Source organism: Pongo pygmaeus, chromosome 15 (assembly GCF_028885625.2).
Source record: "Pongo pygmaeus isolate AG05252 chromosome 15, NHGRI_mPonPyg2-v2.0_pri, whole genome shotgun sequence".
NCBI classification, from domain to species: Eukaryota; Metazoa; Chordata; class Mammalia; order Primates; family Hominidae; genus Pongo; species Pongo pygmaeus.
In genome coordinates this window covers 60,738,692-60,759,420 of record NC_072388.2, presented here as the reverse complement: position 1 = coordinate 60,759,420, position 20,729 = coordinate 60,738,692, and the positions used below count along the sequence as shown (strand labels likewise).

The window sequence follows — 20,729 nt, the reverse complement described above, 5'->3', positions numbered from 1 at the left end:
AAGTACCTGTTCTAATAATATTCAATCCTTTACATTTCAAGAAAAAATATCCAGTATTCTCCAACAGAATGAGAATGTCTACAAATTGTATTAATTCAGACATCATAAATTTGGCATTTATTAGTCTTTTGATAGGAGCTACGCTAAAGCTTACTTCTGTATTTTCTATTTTAAAAATTAAGCAACTTAATAAATAACAATAATAATCAGGGGTCTGTTTACCTTATAATTACTTTTATTTTTTTTTCATTAAGAGATTAGAAGAGACAGTGGAATGACACTAAAATATGTATCAGGCACCATGAGCCAGTTCCACTTCTGTACTATTTATGAACTCAAAAAACATGTTTAATATCCTGGGCTTCCATTTTTTCACCTGCAAATGATAGAATTACACGTGGTAAGTTGTCAGTGTTCTCTGAAGATAACATTCTAAAGCAGGATCTTGGGGAGCTCCCCTTAGCCACCTCCACTGGATTTGTTACTACCGTTGGTAGCCAATACACATATAATTCATTTTGTTTCAAACATAACTATGATACAGACATATCACAAATTGTAGCATCTAGCAGCCATGTCTAGTACATGGAAGTCACTCAAGAAATATTGATATCGAATAAATTTGAACTCAATTGAGACTGGCTTCCATAAATTAGATCTGCTTAATCAGGAGGTTAACTTCCTAAAAAATCTAGGGATAGTTTTTATAAATTTTAAACTATTTGCAAAATGTCAAATGAATGAGGTTTTTCCTGGAGATCATCTTCATACCTTTTTCAGAGTCTTAAAAGGATCTCTATTTCCCAGTGTCACTTCTATAAAGAGCGCAGATTGCTGAAGTTGGTCTGTCTCTGAAAGATACCCTACAACCAACAATTACACAACAGGCTTTAATCTGGTCCCCACTCTGGGATGAGGAAAATATAAATCTTTCATCTGATGAAAGTTTTATTGATAGGCAGAAAACCATTCCATCACAAATTACTAATTCATTGCAAATGTTTCTTCTAGATCCTAGGACACAGCCTCACATTCTTATTTATACTGGCCCCCTCCTACGAATGAACACATCAGCATTCATAAATTGAAAGTCTCTATCTAAATCAATGCTAACAACTGTTTGATATTTTCCTTATATTGTCTCCTCATTTGTTTACACAAGCTTCAAACTAAACAGGTAGTAAAACAGTTCATTACTGAAGTGACTATTGCTACACATTTTATCTTCTTCATTAGTGGTTATCAAAATGAGGTCTCCTAGGGTCCTTGATGACTGGGCTGTTAGAATAGTAATGCTAATAATATGACATTGTCAATGCTTCTGTGCCTGGCAAACATTAATAATCAGATCCTCTTGGGATCCCATCAAAAACAGCAGCCTTAATGGGATCTTTGTGGTTGCAAACATAAGTAGGTTACGTGAGTGGTACATGATGTCTCTCAGGTCTACCGAGACAAAGTGACCCCAATCAAAGAATATTTGAAAACACTCCTTTTACATTTCCCTTTCTACTGGCAGGGAATTTCACATAAGAACTCGGAAGCACTGTTTTCTAGGCATGATAGTGGAGCCAAATGTTCTTAACTAATTCTACATACATGCGTGACCTATTTTATAGCATTATATATAGTTATACAGATTGTATCTATTCAGTTAAACCAAAATGCTAGTTATATTTCTATTTTAAGCCAACAATGCCTGTCTGTTGCTTTTTCCTTCTCTTTCTCCTTGAATCCTTCCAATTTCTCACTAAAAGACGTGGAATCTTGCTTACTGAGGAACAGCAAATATCTTGCAGTCTTCTATTAGCAAAGCTCAGTTTATATTCAACTAAAATTTACTACTATCACCCATAATGAATAAGATTCTACTTTCTGATAGCAAAATATTAAAATTTCATTCCAAAAAGAATTTTAATATAAATGTGAGTCCTGCAATAGAGCAGCTAATGGAAAGGAAAATCTTCCAAGTGATAGGAAAATGACATTTCACATTGGCTTCCATTTCTAAGCAGAGTCCCACATAAAATACACATTTGATTCATTTCAGCTTCTTTGGAGAAATTCTAAATGGAATTCTTGCCCTAAAATGTTATTAAAATTAATATCAGTTAGGTCTTCAACCATAAAAACAAACAATAGGAAAAATAAAAATTTAAAAGGACTCTGACATCTTTCCAACATAGACTAAAGAAGCACTGAGTATAGCTTTAATAGGCATTAATTGTTTAGGGGCAGAAGGGGGTAGAGGGATTTGGGAAGATCAAATGCAAACCTTTAAAAAACCTTTCTGTTAAACAGTCAAGGTAAAACATTGAAAGCTTCACCATACTTTCTGTAATGTCTTGTAATGCTATGATTTGGATTTTGCTTCAAGATAATTTTGAAAAGAAATTTTCAAAGGGTTAATGCCTTAAAAGTAGGTTCTCTTCCTCACCCTGTTCCCATCAAATGTTCTGCACTTTTGTGGAGTGTCAACTATAAATTTTCACTCTGTAGTCAATGCTTACTGGGGAAAAAAAAAAAAGATAAGCAGTTTTTAATCACATAGCAATTTCATTCAATAAAGCTGACATTAAGCCAGGAGCAGTAGCTCACACCTGTTAACCCTGGACTTTGAGTGGCCAATGTGGGAGGACTCCTTGAGGCCAGGAATTTGAGACCAGCCTAGGCAACATAGTGAGACTCCCATCTCTAGAAAAAATAGAAAAATTAACTTGGTGTGGTAGCTTGCAACTGAAGTCCAAGCTACTTAGGAAACTGAGGCTGAAGGATTGCTTGAGCCCAGTAAGTTGAGATCACAGTGAGCTATGATCACACCACTGCACTCCAGCCTGGATGACATAGAAAGATCCTATCTCTAAAAACAAAAACAGAAACAAAAAAACCTGAAATTATTTGTTCAAAAGTATCAAGAACTGTTCATGAGATCCAGAGTAGAAAAACTATAAGAAAATAAGATTCAAAATGTTATTCAAATTTCTAAATTCACACACTTCAAATAATACCTGTCATCTTTTCATTAAACTTCAATCAAAGTATCCAAAATAACACAAGCTTGCCATTATTATGAGAGCTTTTATGAATAAGGTATTTGCTCCTTAAGTAGGCTTTAGAGGAATACATATATTTTTAATGGAAGTGTATAAACACAGACATGCTCTTTCTTTTACTTTAATCTGTCAGGCTAAGAAAAGTAATGAAATTTTAAACCTATTACTCCAAAAACTAGTTTAAAACTGATTACTCAAATAGCTAGTTAAGCATATAAACTCGTAGACACCCACTTCAATGCAGAAACAGTCACCTCTACTAATTCATTCTACACAAACAACACAAATATCTCTTTTCCTTGCTTCCCACCTATCAACTAATTATGATTTCAATTTAAGGCATATATCTCTTTAAAGTGTAATAAACATTAGGGTCTTGCTGACAAGAGAAGCACAAAACCCCAATATTCCTCTGATAAATGCAACTTTTACCACCTGTGGTATCCTCCAGACAGGATGTATCTTGGAGAGAGATTTCTCTGGAAGACGCCATCAAGAGAACAGCTGTTGTTAATGATATCGGTCTTTAGCATGTGCAGACAAGCACACAAGCTTTAAACTTACAAAAAATTTCCTCATCTATAATTGAAAATATCATATTTATCTCCACTACATCAAAAATCCTTCAAAACTTCCCATAAAGTAGGGGGAGATAGTTTCACTGTCTCCAGCAAGAAGATGTGCATTTCAGGCTGCCTGAGATCATCCTGGAGACCCATTGATACGGTTTGGCTATGTCCCCACCCAAATCTCTTCTTGAACTGTAGCTCCCATAATTCCCACGTGTTATGGGAGGGACCTGGTGGGAGATAATTGAATCTTGGGGGCAGTTTCCCCCATACTGTTCTTGTGGTAGTGAATAAGTCTCATGAGATCTGATGGTTTTATAAGGGGAAATCTCTTTCACTTGGCTCTCATTCTCTCTATCTTGCCTGCTGCCATGTAAGACGTGCCTTTCACCTTCCACCATGATTGTGAGGCCTCCCCAGTCACATGGAACTCTGAGTCCATTAAACTTCTTTTTCTTTATAAATTACCCAGTCTCAGGTATATCTTTATCAACAGTGTGAAAACGGACTAATACACCCATGCTGCAGGACTGAAGGAAGAACTATCAACCAAGCAAAAAGCATTTACTGAGTGTTTCTATGTGGACTACCAAGGTTTACTGAGGGCTGCCTAGAATTCTCAGTCATAAAATTCCATGCTATGACTATTTCAAACATAGAATGGCTCCAGAGCTTCTACTAAAAATAAGACTCAGAGCTATATATGTTAAATATATATATACCCATATGTTACACAGTCATTGGTAAAGTGAAAAAGCATGAAGGAAATCTTCTGCAGCTTTTGAAATAGTGATGTGTGTTTAGGGAGTTCTCAGACTTAGGTGTTAAACATTTCCACAGCAATTCATACTTAAAGAGAGCTTCAGATTTGTTTTTATTACCATCCTAGCATCACAGAGGAAGCTCAAATGCCCCAAGAAGAATCTATTTCTAAGGAAACTCACCATGCACCCTTATGTAAATAACTCAGAAAGCAGGGCTGCTCATATTCCAACTGTAAATGTGCACAGATCTGTCAAATGACTTCTAGTTCCCTCCCAACCTCGAACCTAATGCCTCCATCTCCAGCAATCAGCTGGCTGTGTAACATGTTCATTTGCTGGGTCAAATTCTCAAGCAGGGGACAATAACCCGTGTCTAAGTTGCAAGAAAACAAACAGTACAGGATGGAGATTTTAAAGGGATGCTCTCTGAGCAAGGGAAACAAGAAAATGGAGACAAGAGAGTATCATTTGGAAATGAATTGTCTTTGTTAATAATTGTTGAAGCTGTGTGATGGACATACGGGCTTCACTATATGATTTTCTCTCCACTTTCTTGTAAGTTTGAACGTTTCCATAATAAGTTTTTTTAGTGAGGATTTTCTTTTCCCAACGTCCCCACCATAATATACTGAAGGAAACAAAAACACAAATACAGATAGATGGAAGATAAGATCCTATGATGGTTAATTTTATGCATCAGTGTGGCTAACCATGGTGCGCAAATATTTGGTCAAACGTTAGTCTGGATGTTTCTGTGAGAATATTATTGTAGATGAGATTAATAATTAAATCAGTGTACTCTATGCAAAGCAGATTGCCCTCCATAACGTGGGTGGGCCTCATCCAATTCACTGAAGGCCTTAATGGTACAAAAACTGACCTCCCACAAACAAGAAGGAATTGTGCAGCAGACAGTCTTGAGACTGGAAGTGCAAAACTGGCTGTTGCCTGGATCTCCAGTCTATCAGCTCAACTTGCAGATTTAACACTTGCCAGCTTCCATGATCATGTAAGCTAATTCCTTAAAATCTCTCTCTACACACAACCACACACACACGTGCGCGTGCGCGCACACACACACACACACACACACACACACACAATGTTGGTACTGTTTCTCTGGAAAAACTCTCCCTAATAGAGCTCCCTATAGCCATTACAGAATTTTCAGTTTTTCTGCCCAGCAATGAGCAAGATGGTCTCAGTTCTATCTAAAGTACATCTCCCTGTCCTGTCAATTAGTGTTTTTTTAAGCCCTTACCATGTTTATAACAATCTATAATTATTTTATTTATTTGCCTCTTTACTTTTGGTTTTGTTTTTCCCTGTCTTCACCAAAAGCATGTAATTTCTAAGAGAGTAGGGACTACAACTCTCTTTTTCACCATTTTATTTCCAGCACTTAGCACAATGTGTGGCATGACATAGATTCACAACGAATAATGTTGAATGGATGAATAAATATTCTCAAACCAGTAATCTCTCAGCTGAGTTTTTTGGAATTTGCACCCACCAAACAGGTGATGGGCCCATCTGAATTATTATAAGCCTATATATTTTTAAAGCAAAATATAAGATTAATATCAATTCTCAATTATTTGTGCCTTAGTCAAGTAACCAAAACCAGTGACTATGCACTACAATGAGATATATCAAGGCTTGTCCTGATGTTCAAATAAACTTTTACAGTTCCTCAATTTTCAAATGTTTAATATCATATATTAGGTTGAACCACATCAAACTTCTCACCTACAAAAACAGCAATTTCATAGTGCAATATAATGCAACCCACAGTGAGAGAAATGTATATTCTATGCAAATTAAGATATTAAAATCAGAAGAGAAAATACCTTGCAACTTAGATTACTGACAAGTGTGCTTCCCACACTAGGGACCACCTTTCCAGTTGGGTTTTGTTTTATATGTGCCCCAGTGGAGACAGGTGACACAAGAAGTAAAAAGGGGACATTTTATGTATCCTATTATTTCAGGACAAAAAACTATAAAAGTGGAGGGCTTGGGGAATATAGAAGATATCAGTTTTCTAAAGAGCATTCAATCCTTAATTCTAAAACAAGTGGGGATTGAAAACTGAATTCTAAAACTTACTGTGCAATTCTATAGACCGTCAAAAAGTATCCCAGTGGAATTTTTTTTTTCTTTTTGAGAGAGAGTCTCACTCTGTCGCCAGGTTGGAGTACAGTGGCACCATCTCGACTCACTGCAACCTCTCCCTCCCGGGTTCAAGTGATTCTCCCGCCTCAGTCTCCTGGGTAGCAGGGACTACAGACACACGCCACCACATCCAGCTAATTTTTGTATTTTTAGTAGAGACGGGGTTTCACCATGTTGGCCAGGATGATCTCGATCTCTTGACCTCGTGATCTGCTCGCCTCAGCCTCCCAAAGTGCTGGGATTACAGGCATGAGCCACCTCGCCTGGCCAGAATTTATTTTTAATCATCTAACGAAAAAGAAAAGGAGGGGAATATGTACTCTTTTTTATTCCAAGATATTTGATTCATTTAAGATTCATCTGAGTAGGACATGCCTAAAAGGAAGCCACTGCACAGACCTGCAGGTGATGGAACCTAGACACTGGGTACAGGTAAAAGAAAATTCATTGCTAAAGAAGGCAACAAAATACCCCAGGAAAGAAGACTATAGATTGTGCTGATTTTACATTATCCTGAAAAATGTCTTTCTCTGCCTATATTTAATTCATCAATCATACTAAATATGAAGTATGAGGAAGCTGACGATGGTTATTTACAACTATAAGATGAGCACATGGCTAAATGTTCCTCTCCATCTCAAGGAGCCAAAAATAATAATAATAATAAGACCACTCCTACATCCCTATATCAGGCTACTATACTATCTATTTTTATTTTTACATCTGTTTCAGATCCTGATTCACACCGTTTTACAAAATCTGTCATTATTCTTCCTTATATGGGCATAAAAGGAAAACAGAATGTTATCCAAATCATTAAGAGGATACTGAAAGATACAGAGATGGGACAGCCAGACTCTTCTGTTTTGGCCAAATTCACCAAAAACTTCTCAAAGTCTCGAAATCTTGAATTTAAATTAAAGTTGGTCATAATTTGACAACCTTGAATAATCTTATAGAACAGACAACTTTCCTAAATAACTTATTTTTTATTCCCTGTGCAGAAGTCAACTGCTGGTAGTGTCACAATATATACGGGGCAGTGGGGAGGAAAAGCATCATGAAGGAAAAACCTTGTTTGCTCACAAGGTGGACTAAAGCAGTGAGGGAGGGAACCAGGTGGAGAAACCACCAGATGGATACTTTGTGTGGGCAGCAGCAAAGGGGCACTGGTCCAGTGTTAACCCTCTGCTCAAGCACTTCCCTTCCTGACTTAAAAGGGGAACTTAACAATAAGCCTACCCCTTTTCATCAATGGTTCTCCGCCTGGCCACACCTTTAAATCACCTGGCATTCTTTTTAAAGCTGTAAGTTTGCCCTGCCACTCCCCACTGTGATGTAATCAATTTGCAGTGAGCCTCACACTTGTAGTTTTTAAAAGCTTCCCAGACTTGAGATCCTGTGTGGTTCAACTGAGGTTACAGTTAGAAAATACCCTGACTGCTAATTACAATCTCTATCATAAGTGTCTGACAAGCTTTTGTTATATCTTTCTTTGTAAGAATCATTATAACCCCAGTTGAGGAGTGTGGAATACCAGTGCTAGAGAAAAATTGAGAAAAGAGAATCTTGCCTCCAGTTTTCATCAACTCTCCTTATTTGCAAAGATTGGAAACCACTGCCAAGTGGGGCTTCCACCTTCTTCTCCTGCTATAGTGGGCTGAATGGTAGCTCCCCAGAGATATGTCCATGTCCTAATCCCTGGAATCTATGCATGTTATATTATTTGAAAAAAGGGTCTTTCATTGCAGATGTAATCAAATGAAGAATTTGAGATGAGACGAGATTCCTTGATTACCTCCAGTGACTAATGACACAGAGAAGAAGGTGAGGTGAAGACAGAGGCAGAGATTGGAATGATACAGCCACAAGCCAAAGAATGCCAAGGATGGCTGGCAGCCACCAAGAGCAAGGAGCAAGGCATGAAACAGATTCTCCCTAGAGTCTCCAGGGATTGTGGCCCTGCTGACACCTTGATTTCAGAATACGGGTCTCCAGAACTGTGCAAAAATAATTTATGTTGTTTTAAGACAACAAGTTTGTAGTTATTTGTTATGGCAGCCACAGGAAACTAATACATCCCCCAAATCCTCCATTCTCCTATTTTTTTCATCCCAGAAGTTTACTTCAAAGCTATGAAGTAGTGGATTAAGTTGGGAAGATTAGGTGGGCAAACAAATGGGGTGATAATGGTAATGCTTTGTGTCCCCACCAAAACCTCATCTTGAATTGTAATCCCCATAATCCCTGTAATCCCCACATGTCAAGGGAGAGACCAGGTGGACGTAACTGAAACATGGGAATAGTTTCCCCCATGCTGTTCTCATGATAGTGAGTGAGTTATCATGAGATCTGATGGTTTCATAAGGAGCTATTCCCCCTTTGCTTGGCACTTCTTCCTGCTGCCTTGTAAAGAAGGTGCCTGCCTCCCCCTCTCCTTCTGCTATGATTAAGTTTCCTGAGGTCTCTCCAGCCATGCTGAACTGTGAGTCAGTTAAACCTCTTTCATTTATAAATTACTCAGTTTCAGCCAGTCCTTTATAGCAGTATGAACATTGACTAATACAGTAAATTGGTACTGCCAAGAGTTGGGTACTGCTATAAAGATACTTGAAAATGTGGAAGCAACTTTGGAACTGGGTAACAGGCAAAGATTGGAACAGTTTGGAGAGTTTGGAAGAAGACAGGAAGATGTGAGAAAATTTGGAGCTTCCTAGAGACTTGTTGAATGGCTTTGACCAAAATGCTAATAATGATGTGGACAACGAAGTCCAGGCTGAGGTGGTCTCAGATGGAGATGAGGAACTTCTTGGAAACAGAAGCAAAGGCCACCCTTGCTATGCTTTAGCAAAGAGACTAGCAGCCTTTTGCCCCTGCCCTAGGGTCCTAGAGATCTAAGGGACTTTGAACTTGAGAGAAATTATCTGAATTTAAAACTTATGTTTAAAAGGAAAGCACAGCATGAGCTTGGAAAATTTGCATCCTGACTATGCAATAGAAAAAAAAAACCCATTTTCTGGGCAGAAATTCAAGCTGGCTGCAGAAATTTGTATAAGTAATAAGGAGCCAAATGTTAATCACCAAGACAATGGGGAAAATGTCTCCAGGGCATGTCAGAGGTCCTCATGGCGGCCCTTCCCATCACAGGCTCGGAGGCCTAGGAGGACAAAATGTTTTTGTGGGCCAGGCCCAGGGCCTTGCTGTTTTGTACAGTCTCGGGAGTTGGTGCCCTGCATCCCAGTCATGGCTAAAAGGGGCCAACATACAGCTCAGGGTGTTGCTTCAGAGAGTACAAGCCCCAAGTCTTGGTAGCTTACATATGTTGGGCCTGTGGGTGCACAGAAGTCAAGAATTGAAGTTTGGGAACCTCTGCCTAGATTTCAGAGGATGTATGAAAATGTGTGGATGTCCAGGCAGAAGTTTGCTGCAGGAGCTGAGCCCTCATGGAGAACCTTTACTACAGAAGTGAGAAAGGGAAATGTGGGATGGAAGCCCCCATACAGGGTCCCCACTGGGGCACTACTTAATAATCTGTAAGGAGAGGGCCCCTGTCCTCCAGACCCAAGAATGGTAGATCCACCAACAGCTTGCACCGTGTGCCTGGAAAAGCCACAGCCACTCAATGCCAGCCCATGAAAGCAACCAGGAGAGGGACTGTACCCTGCAGAGCCACAGGAATGGAGCTGCCAAAGACCATGGGAACCCACCTCTTGCATCAGCATGACCTGGATGTGAGACATGGAGTCAAAAGAAACCATTTCAGAGCTTTAAGATTTGACTGCCCCACTGGATTTTGGACCTGCATGGGGCCTGTAGCCCCTTTGTTTTGGCCAATTTCTCCCATTTGGAATGGGTGTATTTACCCAATGCCTGTACCTGCATTGTACCTAAGAAGTAACCAACTTGCTTTTGATTTTACAGGCTCATAGGTGGAAGGGACTTGCCTTGTCTCAGATAAGACTTTGGACTTGGACTTTTGAATTAATGCTGAAATGAATTAAGACTTTGGGGGACTGTTGGGAAGGCATTATTGGTTTGAAATGCGAAAGAGACATGAGATTTGGGGGGAACCAGGAGCAGAATGATATGGTTAGGCTTTGTGTCCCCACCCAAACCTCATTTTGAATTGTAATCCCCAGAGCTAGAGAAAAAGTTGTTATGGTTACCCTAAGAACCAAATAGGATCCCCATAATCCCCACATGTCAAGGGAGAAACCAGGTGGAGGTAATTGAATCATGGGGATGGTTTCTCTCATGCTGTTCTAATGATAGTGAGTGAGTTCTTACAAGATCTGATGGTTTTATAAGGCACTCTTCCCCCTCCAGTTGGCACTTCTTCCAGCTGCCTTGTGAAGAAGGCTCCTGTCTCCCCCTCACCTTCCACTGTGATTAAGTTTACTGAGACCTCTCCAGACATGCTGAACTGTGAGTCAATTAAACCTTTTTTATTTATAAATTACAGTCTCAGGCAGTTACTTATAGCAGTATGAAAATGGACTGACACATGAGGCAATTAAGACGTTGGCCACTGGGGTCAGGCAATGTTTAGTCTGACTCCCAGCCTTGCCATTTAATAGCTTGAAAAAAAATTAATCTCTCTCACCCTTGGTTTTCTCATCTATAAAATGGAGATTATATTAGCACCTGTTTGTTGAATTGTGAGTGGGAAAGTTGCACAGATGGTCCTCAACTTACAATGGTTCAACATATGATTTTTTTGTCTTTATCTAATATTCTCAATTTATGATGGGTTTATCTGGAATTAACACCATTGTAAGTGGAGGGGCACGTGTACTTGAATATACTCTCACCTAAATGCAGAAATAAAATGAAAAATATTTTATAACAGCAGTCATTATGGCCCAAGCAAAAAGAATCTGGCCACACCTGCTGGGGCAGGTCAGAAGCCCCTGCTGAATCAGAAGGTATCTGTTTAGTTGCAGGTAGAGAGCAGAGAGTAATCTTGTGCAGGCACCAGCCAGTTGGGCCTTTCTACCAACTGGTAGGGAGAAATTGTCACATTTTAGCAACCATCCTTCTGAGCTCCAGCTGAGCACCAGCTTTGCCTTAATGTACAAAACCTGTTTCCTTACTTACTCAGTGCTCTTATCTTTCTCTGGAGAATCCTCCAACCTTCCCATGCTCAGTGTTGAGAAACTAAACTTAAACTTGCCACTCAAAGTAACTTGGTCAATTTCATTTTGGATAAAGTATCAGTCTTTGGGATTTCCACTCCCACCTTCATGTTCCCTTACAGCAGGGAGCATCTGGGTATTGGTGTGAGTTTATTTAACATGATGAGCTGTTCCTGCTGGCTCCTGCTGACTCTAGGAGAATCAACCTCTGCCTTACAGCATTCCACAGCAGGAGTACCTCTTGGTGATGACCCTAGGCAGCACAAGCTATATAATTTGCAAGACTCAGTGCAAAATGAAAATGCAGGGTCCTTGAAAATCACTAAGAATTTCAAGACTGCAACAGCACATCATCACTAGGCTAAGCACAAGGGCCCTTCTAAGTGTAGGTTTTGTGCAGTTGTGCAGTTCCATGCCCATGAAGCCAGCTCTGACTACAAAAGGCCTTGGATTGTTCATCCTCCAACCTCCAATACAGGCCCACCTCATAGTAAGCTGCAATAACTCCCCGGCAGGCACACTGACTCATTCCTATGCTATCTTCTCTGCCCCTGCTCCCACCGCCAGGGTCAGGCAGAAACTTCTAAAACAAGTGTTCTCCTGCTCACCGGAAGAACTGTAGCAGCGGCGTCTTCTCAAGTTCTCTCTCCCTCCAGCACCACCAGTATATTCGCCCCACTACAGCCCCCCAGGCCCACATGGGACACCAGTGAGGCAGTCTCCTGCCACAATTCCAAAAAGAAGCATGCGGCACTCTCCTTTCTGACTCTTCTTCGGGCGTGTTGAATTCCAACCTTCTTATCACAACTGGCCTGACTAGGTCCCACATCTGTCCTTCTTCTCAGGGTCTGGTCAAGGAAACACTTCATGGTCTCCAAATCTCTTTCCTTTCACCTCTTCAAGTCATGGTCTGCCCTTTCCAGAAGAGGAAGGGCATTCTTCTTCCCTTCTGTGCCTGGGAGGAAATGCCCTCATCTCACATTGTCTATGCTTTCTACATTGTGCCTCTTAAAATGAAACTCTTTGCACCAACTCCTAAATTTTGCTTTTGGAATATAAAGTTTTTTGGAGGGGGGCAGCAAACAAAACAAAACAACCAAAATATTCTCTCTTTCTCTCTCCCCCATTCTCTCAAAGCTGGGCTTCTTTTAAAAACTATTGTCTCACTGTGAAATTTTAATTTTTAATCAATTTTTTATCTCAAAGCTGAATATTGGCTTTTTTGTTCCAACTGATATCCATCCTTCCCCAAAGCAATCATTGTCAATGAACAACACAAGAACATTACATAAAGAAATCAAATAATGCATGTAAAATACTTCGAATAACAATGCATGTAAAATACTTGGCAATACTAATTGCTAAATAAACAATAGTTACCAATGATCATTATCTGTATTATTATTATTATTACCTATGTTATTAGGAAAACACCATTCCAGTTTCTTTGTCCCCTTGCCTAAATCCAGACAGAATGACATGTGTAAATTCTTTAAACTTTAAAATATATATAGCCTAAAGGAAAGCAAGGTATTTTTGTCAAGCAAATCATTTTGCATAGTAGGTTTGGAAAATAAACATCCACTCTTGCCTCTCTGATCTTACCACATAATCAAAAAGAATTATTTTTTTCTTCAGAACCTCACATATATTGATTAAAATAATTCAGTTTCTGATATTCTATCATTTTTTGATCAACAAAAATGGCAATCTTCAATGGTTTAATCTAAGAGTAGGATGGTCTCATTTTTATTAGTTCTCTTCCATTCATAGACTGAAAGCTAGAGAAGAAGTTGCTATGGTAACCCTAAGAACCAAACAGAATCACAGAATGAGAATGGGAGAAGCCTAGTCCAGACTCATCAATTTGCAAATGAAGACTTAAGGCTCAGAGAGGTGAAGTGAGTTTCCCAAAATATCGTGGCCAATTAGTGGCAAAACTAAGCTCTGTCTGTCTGTACTGGGCTTCTTCCCACCACACTAGGCTGCCTGCCTTCCTTCTTTATGTTTGTCAAAATATGTTAAGAACATCCCAACTTCACTGAGAAATCAGTACTCTGAGGATAATTAAGGCAAATATCAAAGGTTAGACACAATCTGGGGTAGAAGCACGTTTTTCAAAGACTTTTGATAACAATAATTAAACTTGTAAAAGAAGAAATGTCAAAGTGAAGGTGTTTGCTTTTTAGACATTATAATTTGGGGATGCTCCTGAAGAAACTATTTTTAAAGCTCCCTTTACATGACCCCACTCTGAATTTGAGACATGTATTTTTCAGTGTTTCCTGAGTAAACAGCTTTTGTTCTAGCTTTATTGTTATTGTTTCAACATCCTTAAAACCTCAACTTATTTGCAAGTATAATTCATAATTGTCTCTAAAATATTCAGATAAAATGTCAAACAAGACAAAAAGGAAATATTTTAAATAGTTCTAACCTTAGTTCCTCATAACCATTATAGTTTGCAAAGGAGAAAACAACACCAACTTTAATCTCCCAATTTAAGTAATGAATACAATTCATTAATGTGTGATGTCATTCCTAGCAGCCATTACTGTGACTTGCTATTGCTGTTGCATTGCTATAGGCACTATGCTGGTGTCTCTACAGAATTAATTAATTTAATCTAGGTTGACCCTGGGAGAGATGTACTGATAATCCCAATATGCAAACAAGGAAACTGAAGTTCATAATGGTTCCATAATTTGCCAAAGTCACATAACGAGTGACAGCCAGCTGCTGAAGGGAGAGAAATAGAATCATGATGAATCCTACCTTCATACCACCCCACGGCCAAACAGACATCTGTTCATCTCACTCACCTATGTCCCAGCTGGGACAGTAGTGTCTAAACCATTCATAAGTCCCAGCTTTTGCATGGCAAGCTCTAATTAAAATATTCCATTCTATTTTCAGAATAAGTCATATGTCCCATGGGAAGTTCAAAAAATAAGGCCACTGCAATAGCAGGAATGCCAAAGCAATTGCCAAATCTGCAATTTACACCTCTCTCATTATTATTATCTCACATAGATATTTAAAAATATATCTGCACACTCTTTGATACTCTTCCCCTCAAAAAATAGAACTGAATTTCCCAAACTTAGAGCTTGAGCTGTGCTCAGTGAACAAACACAATGTGATAAAAGTGACATTGTAAGACTTCCCATGCTAGGGCATAAAAAGAGCAGTGGCTCCTTGCTTTCTCATGGATCTCTCACTCCAGGGAAAGCCAGCTGCCATATCATAAAGCATTCAAGTAGCCTTGTGGAGGGTTCCATGTGGATCTGATCTGAGGCCTTTTGCCATCCTGGAGGGGACTCTGACACCACAGTCCAGCCTTCAGATGACATTCTAACTGAAGCCTTGAGATGACATTCTAACTGCAGCCTTACAACAGACCCTGATCTAGAATCACCCAACTAAGCCACTCCTCAATTTCTGAACTTCAAGAACTGTTAGATAATGAATTTTAAGTTACTAAGTCTTGGGATAATTTGTTATAAGCAGTAGATAATATGCCTTTATTCCTACATTATGCCTTTCTTGTAACAAGGCAAAAACGCTGAACTATCCGTGGCTACAAAAGCTGCCATATCAGTAAGCCAAATACTCTCCTTGGTCCAGGCATACTTAGAACACATCAAGAAGGTAGGATACCTGGAGGGTACTCTCCTCAAGACCTTCCCTTCACTCAAAAAAAATGTAAGGTTGCTCCTTGACCAGGTACATCATGCCCCATACCTTGTGGGGTATGGAAAAGGAGAGTAATAATCAGACTGATCAAAAAAAACAGCAAAGTTATTATCTGTAAGATAAGAGTACTCTTTTTAAATGTCCCACATCTGTGTGATGATAACCATCCCTCTGTAAGAACATCCTGTATCACAAAGTTCTAGGCTTCAGTAATTGAAAATAGAATATGTCCTTTAAGAGCAGGAAGCCAATTATTTCTTTAAGTGTGTTATTTTTCCCTCATCAAATTGAAGGCGATGAGTAAATGACATAGTATACTCAGTGAGCTTAAAGAGTGAAAACCTCCCTTTGGAAAAGTGACCATTGCCATGGTCAAAGGTGGGACATGGTCCTGAGCACTGAAACATCTCAAAAACAGCTAACAAATGAAATGTCAACATCGTTCTAACATCATGAGACTAAAACGCATCAAGGCTCTTGTCAAACAGTACACATATTTTTTCTCCAAGCATTCATCAGAGGAAAACTCAACAGAGACTTCTAAAGAGCTAAGAAGATGGGAAGTGGTGGTCAGAGCCTCTTCCCATCTGCTCCTTGAACTCTAGGGAGAACATTACTTTCCTAAAGATAATGGATTCTTTAGTAAAGTCGATTCATCATGTCCACCCTGACCCAGACCACAGCAAGTTGCCAAGCCCAGGAGAATCTGAAGCGTAATGCTTACCCAGCCCCTTGTGAATCCCAGTCTTGTCTTTAGAGTGCTTTCTTTTCCCTCGATGCTCCAGGAAAGGAAGGCCTCCTATTGTTTCAAAACACAGCTTCTTGTTGATGAAGAGGAAGAGGACGGCCAGAAGAACAATAAAGACCCCAACAGCAGACAAGAAGCCAATGGCTTCAGGAGTGACTGGCGAGAGAACACAAAGAAAAAAACATAATCACAATGAGAGTGACCTAAGTTTCAGTTCTAACAAATTGTGATCAATGCTATTCAGAATTTTTACTTTTATTAATGAGAAATGACAAACACTCTACAAGTCCTGACTCTGGCTGACATCCCCCAAGACTGTGCACCGGGGAAAGGAAAAGGACTGTTGGCCAGTACATCCTGTGATGCTGGCTCCTCAGATGAGAGACCTCTATACCTTTGAATGTGTAGTTTCTTCTACCTGGAGTACAACTCTTCTTGCTCCTGTCCTCAGCCCAGTATTCAACTTCAAACACACAATTAAGAGAGAGTTCAATCAAATGGGTTTAGCTGGACATGGTTGACCAGTGTTATAAAAGCAAGTCTCCAAAAATGCAGCCGCCTAAAGCTTACACAGTCATCACTTGAGACAAATTTTCAGATAAATACTTCCATCAATATTAGCGATTGGAGGGAAAGTCATTTCCTGGATACATTTTTGCAAATCCAACTGTGTGATTTGATCATGGTTATCAACAGCAATAAGAAAATTAATACTTCATGCCATCCATATAAGAAATTCAAATTGTAGTTTTGACTACTAATATTTTAGAATTTTGGCAGATAAAATTCCATTTCTTCCTTCCCCTCCTCCTCCTCCTCATCAGTATCAAAAAACTCGGCCCTCTAACTGACCTGCCTAAGTACTACCCAGTATGCCTCAAAGAGTCCCAGCCATTGTATTCAGCTATGAGCATATATAACAGGGAGACCAGAGGAGCTAGTTCACAGTTTAGGGAAGAATCCTCTAAGGAAGTGACATTTGAGCCAAAGTAACATTCAGTAAAGACATCCAGAAATTAACTTGTATAAAGGGTTAGATTACAGAACAAATGTCATTAAGAATGATTCAAGGGAATTGGGTATATGTGAACGCTTATGAAAATGAATCTCCTAAGAGCAACTTTAATCAGTGGGCAGGTTTAATATATGATTTAATAATACAAATAATACAAAGCCTTAATAATATGAAGGGATAATACTCACCTAACCTTACTATCCAGATAAATAGAGAAAAGATTAATCAAACCAATCTCAACACCTTGAAAAGATAAAGAAATAAATGATACTGCCTTACTGAATCAACCTAGTAGCAAGCCAATATAAGAACAAAACAAAACAAAACAAAAATAGCAGGCAAGATAATAGCTTTATAGTCTGCAAAATAATAACAGTGCCTGCTATCAAAACCAACACATACCATGAAAAATAAAGTACATGCATATTGATTATGCCCTCTCCCTTCAGAAGCAGTACCCGGTAGCAGTAGTTATAGGCAAGGGATCAGCAGTCACAGTGCTTGGTTGAAATGACACTACCACTTACTATCTGTGTGGCCTTCGGCAAATTATTTAACCTCTTTGTGCTTCAGTGTGCTAAACTATAAAAGGAGAAAATAAACACAGCTACATCAAAGATTAACAGAGGTAACACATGGAAAGTAATTGATGTGGCACTTGACAAACAGAGTCCTTAAATAGGAGTAAACCATCTTTCACATCACCAACTTTCCAGAGCTACTAAAATATCTAGGGGCGGTCAAATATGGGATGGACCAGCTGCTTTGTACTCAGTCTGAGCTCTGGATCCCATCCTCCTCTCCTCTCTAGCTTTTTGCCCTTCACTCCTATACTGTCAGCCACTCTCGCTTGTGGATGCAGTGTCTTTCTCATTTGCATGAGAAATGCACCAGGTGTCTCCCATCATTTAAAATTGCCTCCTCACCACCACATGCTCCTCAACCACACCCCTTTATCTTCTTTCCACAATCAACCATCTTCAAAGTATTTTCTATACTCATCACCATTTTTTTTTTTTCTGAGACAGAGTCTTACTCCATCACACAGGCTAGAATGCAGTGGCGCGATCCTGGCTCACTGCAACCTCCGCCTCCCGAGTTTAAGCGATTCTCATGCCTCAGCCTCTTGAGTAGCTGGGATTTCAGGCATGCGCCACCATGCCCAGCTAATTTTGGTATTTTTAGTAGAGACAAGGTTTTGGTATATTGCCCAGGCTGGTCTTGAACTCCTGACCTCAAGTGATCTGCCCACCTCGGCCTCCCAAAGTGCTGGGATTACAGGTATGAGCCACCGCACCCAGCCTCATCTCCACTTTCTTACCTCTAAAGTTGCTGATACTCTATACCTAGATTCCCACTGACCTCCCTGTTTCTAGCCTTGCCCCCTCAAGTCCATTCTCCACACAATAGCCAGAACAATCATTCTGAAATGTATAAGTCATTTCATTTGTAAGTTTGTTCAATTGCCCTTCTAAAGCCTCCTGTAGCAGGTTGAGCTGTGGCCTCAAGTACATATGTTCACCATGAGTCTCAGAAGGTGACCCTATTTGGAATAAAGGTCTTTGAAGATGTAATTAGGGTAAGGATTTTGAAATGAGTTCATCCCAGATTAGGGTAGCACCTAAATTCAATTATGAGTGTCCTTTTGAGACAGCAAAAAAAGAAGACACAGAGAGATGAAAGCCACATGAAGCCCAGGGCAGAGATTCGAGTTACAAAACCTCGTGTTAAGGAGTGTAAAGGGTGGCCAGCAGTCACCAGAAGCTAGGAGACAGGCACGAAACAGATTCTCCCTCAGAGCCTCCAGAGAACCAACCTGCCAACACCTTGATTTTGAACTGCTGGCCTCCAAAACTGTGAGAGTAGATTTCTGTTGTCTTAAGTCACCAAGTTTGTGGTAATTTGTTGCAATAACAACCCTAGGAAACTAGTGCACCACCCAATGGCATCCCATTACCCAGAGGACAAAATCTGAATTCCCTAACTCAGTTTACAAGGCCCTTCATGACCTGGATACTGATTCCAGTCTTTATCGCTCATCACTCTCCAACATCAAACTCTTTCTTGTTGCTGTGTTCACCTATTTCTGGTTCCCCAAACGTAGGTCACACCTCCAGATCTTTGCATATTTCAACTCCGTGGGACAACTGCTCCTCTGGCTAAGCTGATACCATGCTTCTTTGAAACCTTTCTTGTTCTTCTAGACAAAGCTGGATGCTTCTACAGTGTGTTGCCACCTACGAAGCCCTTGACAGCTTCTTCAACCAATTTCAAATGTTAAATTTTAAACTTCATAAGAACAGGGACTATGTCTGAGTTACTCATTGTACTCTCAGCAGCTAGCATAAGGTAAGCATTCAATAGATAATTTGTTGCCTGAATAAATGTTGGAACTCTTCTATGTTACAACACATTGGCCAATGTGCCTGTCAGTGAAAACTCTTGGAAAGACATACCTCAAGGGTGTCAGCAAAACTACCAACATAGGATATGATTTACATTAAGATAGGTCTTAGGAAAAAGAGGATTCATGTAGAAGCAGAAACATCTGCATCTTATAATGTCATTAATTACTGAAACTAAATTTTTATTTTTGAATAAAGGATCTTTTTCTATCATAAAAGCAGCATGAAACTCACTACATGAAATCTGCAAAATATGGAAAAAGATAAAACAACTCACTAAGATTTTGTGTGCTTCCTTTCAGTCACTTTATCTACTTGGCAAATATAAAATTGTAAAGACCTCACTGTTTTGGCTTATAAATATTTGTATTTGTTAAAAAGTTTTAATTATTTTTAAATAAGTTAAGGAAAAAATAAGTAATTCATGCAAAGAGTAGAATTTTTGGAAAATATTAGAAAATATAAAAATGATGATAATGTTCAATCTTATCACCTGTCATGGTTAATATTTTAGCTTGGTAAATAATTTTTTCTTAACTTGTTTTAATCATAATTGAGATACTATTTCATATGCTTATATTAATGAATTTAATGTAAAAACATTCACAGATTGAAGGTAATATGAAGAGATTATTCAATATAATCTCCAAAGACACAAGAAAAAGTGTAGAAAATGGCCCTTATGTTACTCAAAATAACTCTGCTTTTTTGGAGAAGAAACATTTTTGTTAATAACAATTCTTGTAGTAATGGCTTAACTATGGATGGGTATAAAATTTTTAAGCAAGTCCCAATATTTTTTTCTTCCCAAAATTATACAGACATTGCTCCATTACCTTTCAGCCTTAATGCTCCATAAATAAGTGTGATGATGCAGCTTACTTTTCATTACTCTATGGGCAACATAATTTCTCAGTCTGTATGCTACTAGAACCTTTTCCTTTATAACACAAAAATTTTACCAGAATGTATCTTTCTGTGAGTCTCTTTTGTTCATTTTTCCTGGAAGCCAGATTTCATCAGATATCCACAATTTTTTTTTCAATCTTAGGAGAGTTTTCTCAATTGCGTCTTTGATAATTTCTTCTATTTCAACTGCTCTTGTTCCATCTTAAACTACATTACTATTTCTTCAGCTACAAACTTTCATTTTTCTCTGTTTGTTTTTT

The 20,729-nt window shown here is 39.0% G+C and overlaps 1 protein-coding gene across 2 annotated transcripts in view; it reads right to left on the bottom strand.

Annotated features, from left to right (window-relative positions):
- Window positions 1–20,729, bottom strand: part of SYT16 (synaptotagmin 16) — a 342,174-nt gene that overhangs the window by 152,527 nt on the left and 168,918 nt on the right. For both annotated transcript variants that reach the window (XM_054448010.2, XM_054448012.2), the window contains exon 2: window positions 16,117–16,296. In XM_054448010.2, the coding sequence (XP_054303985.2) occupies window positions 16,117–16,296 (180 nt within the window). The remainder of the gene's footprint in view (window positions 1–16,116; window positions 16,297–20,729) is intronic.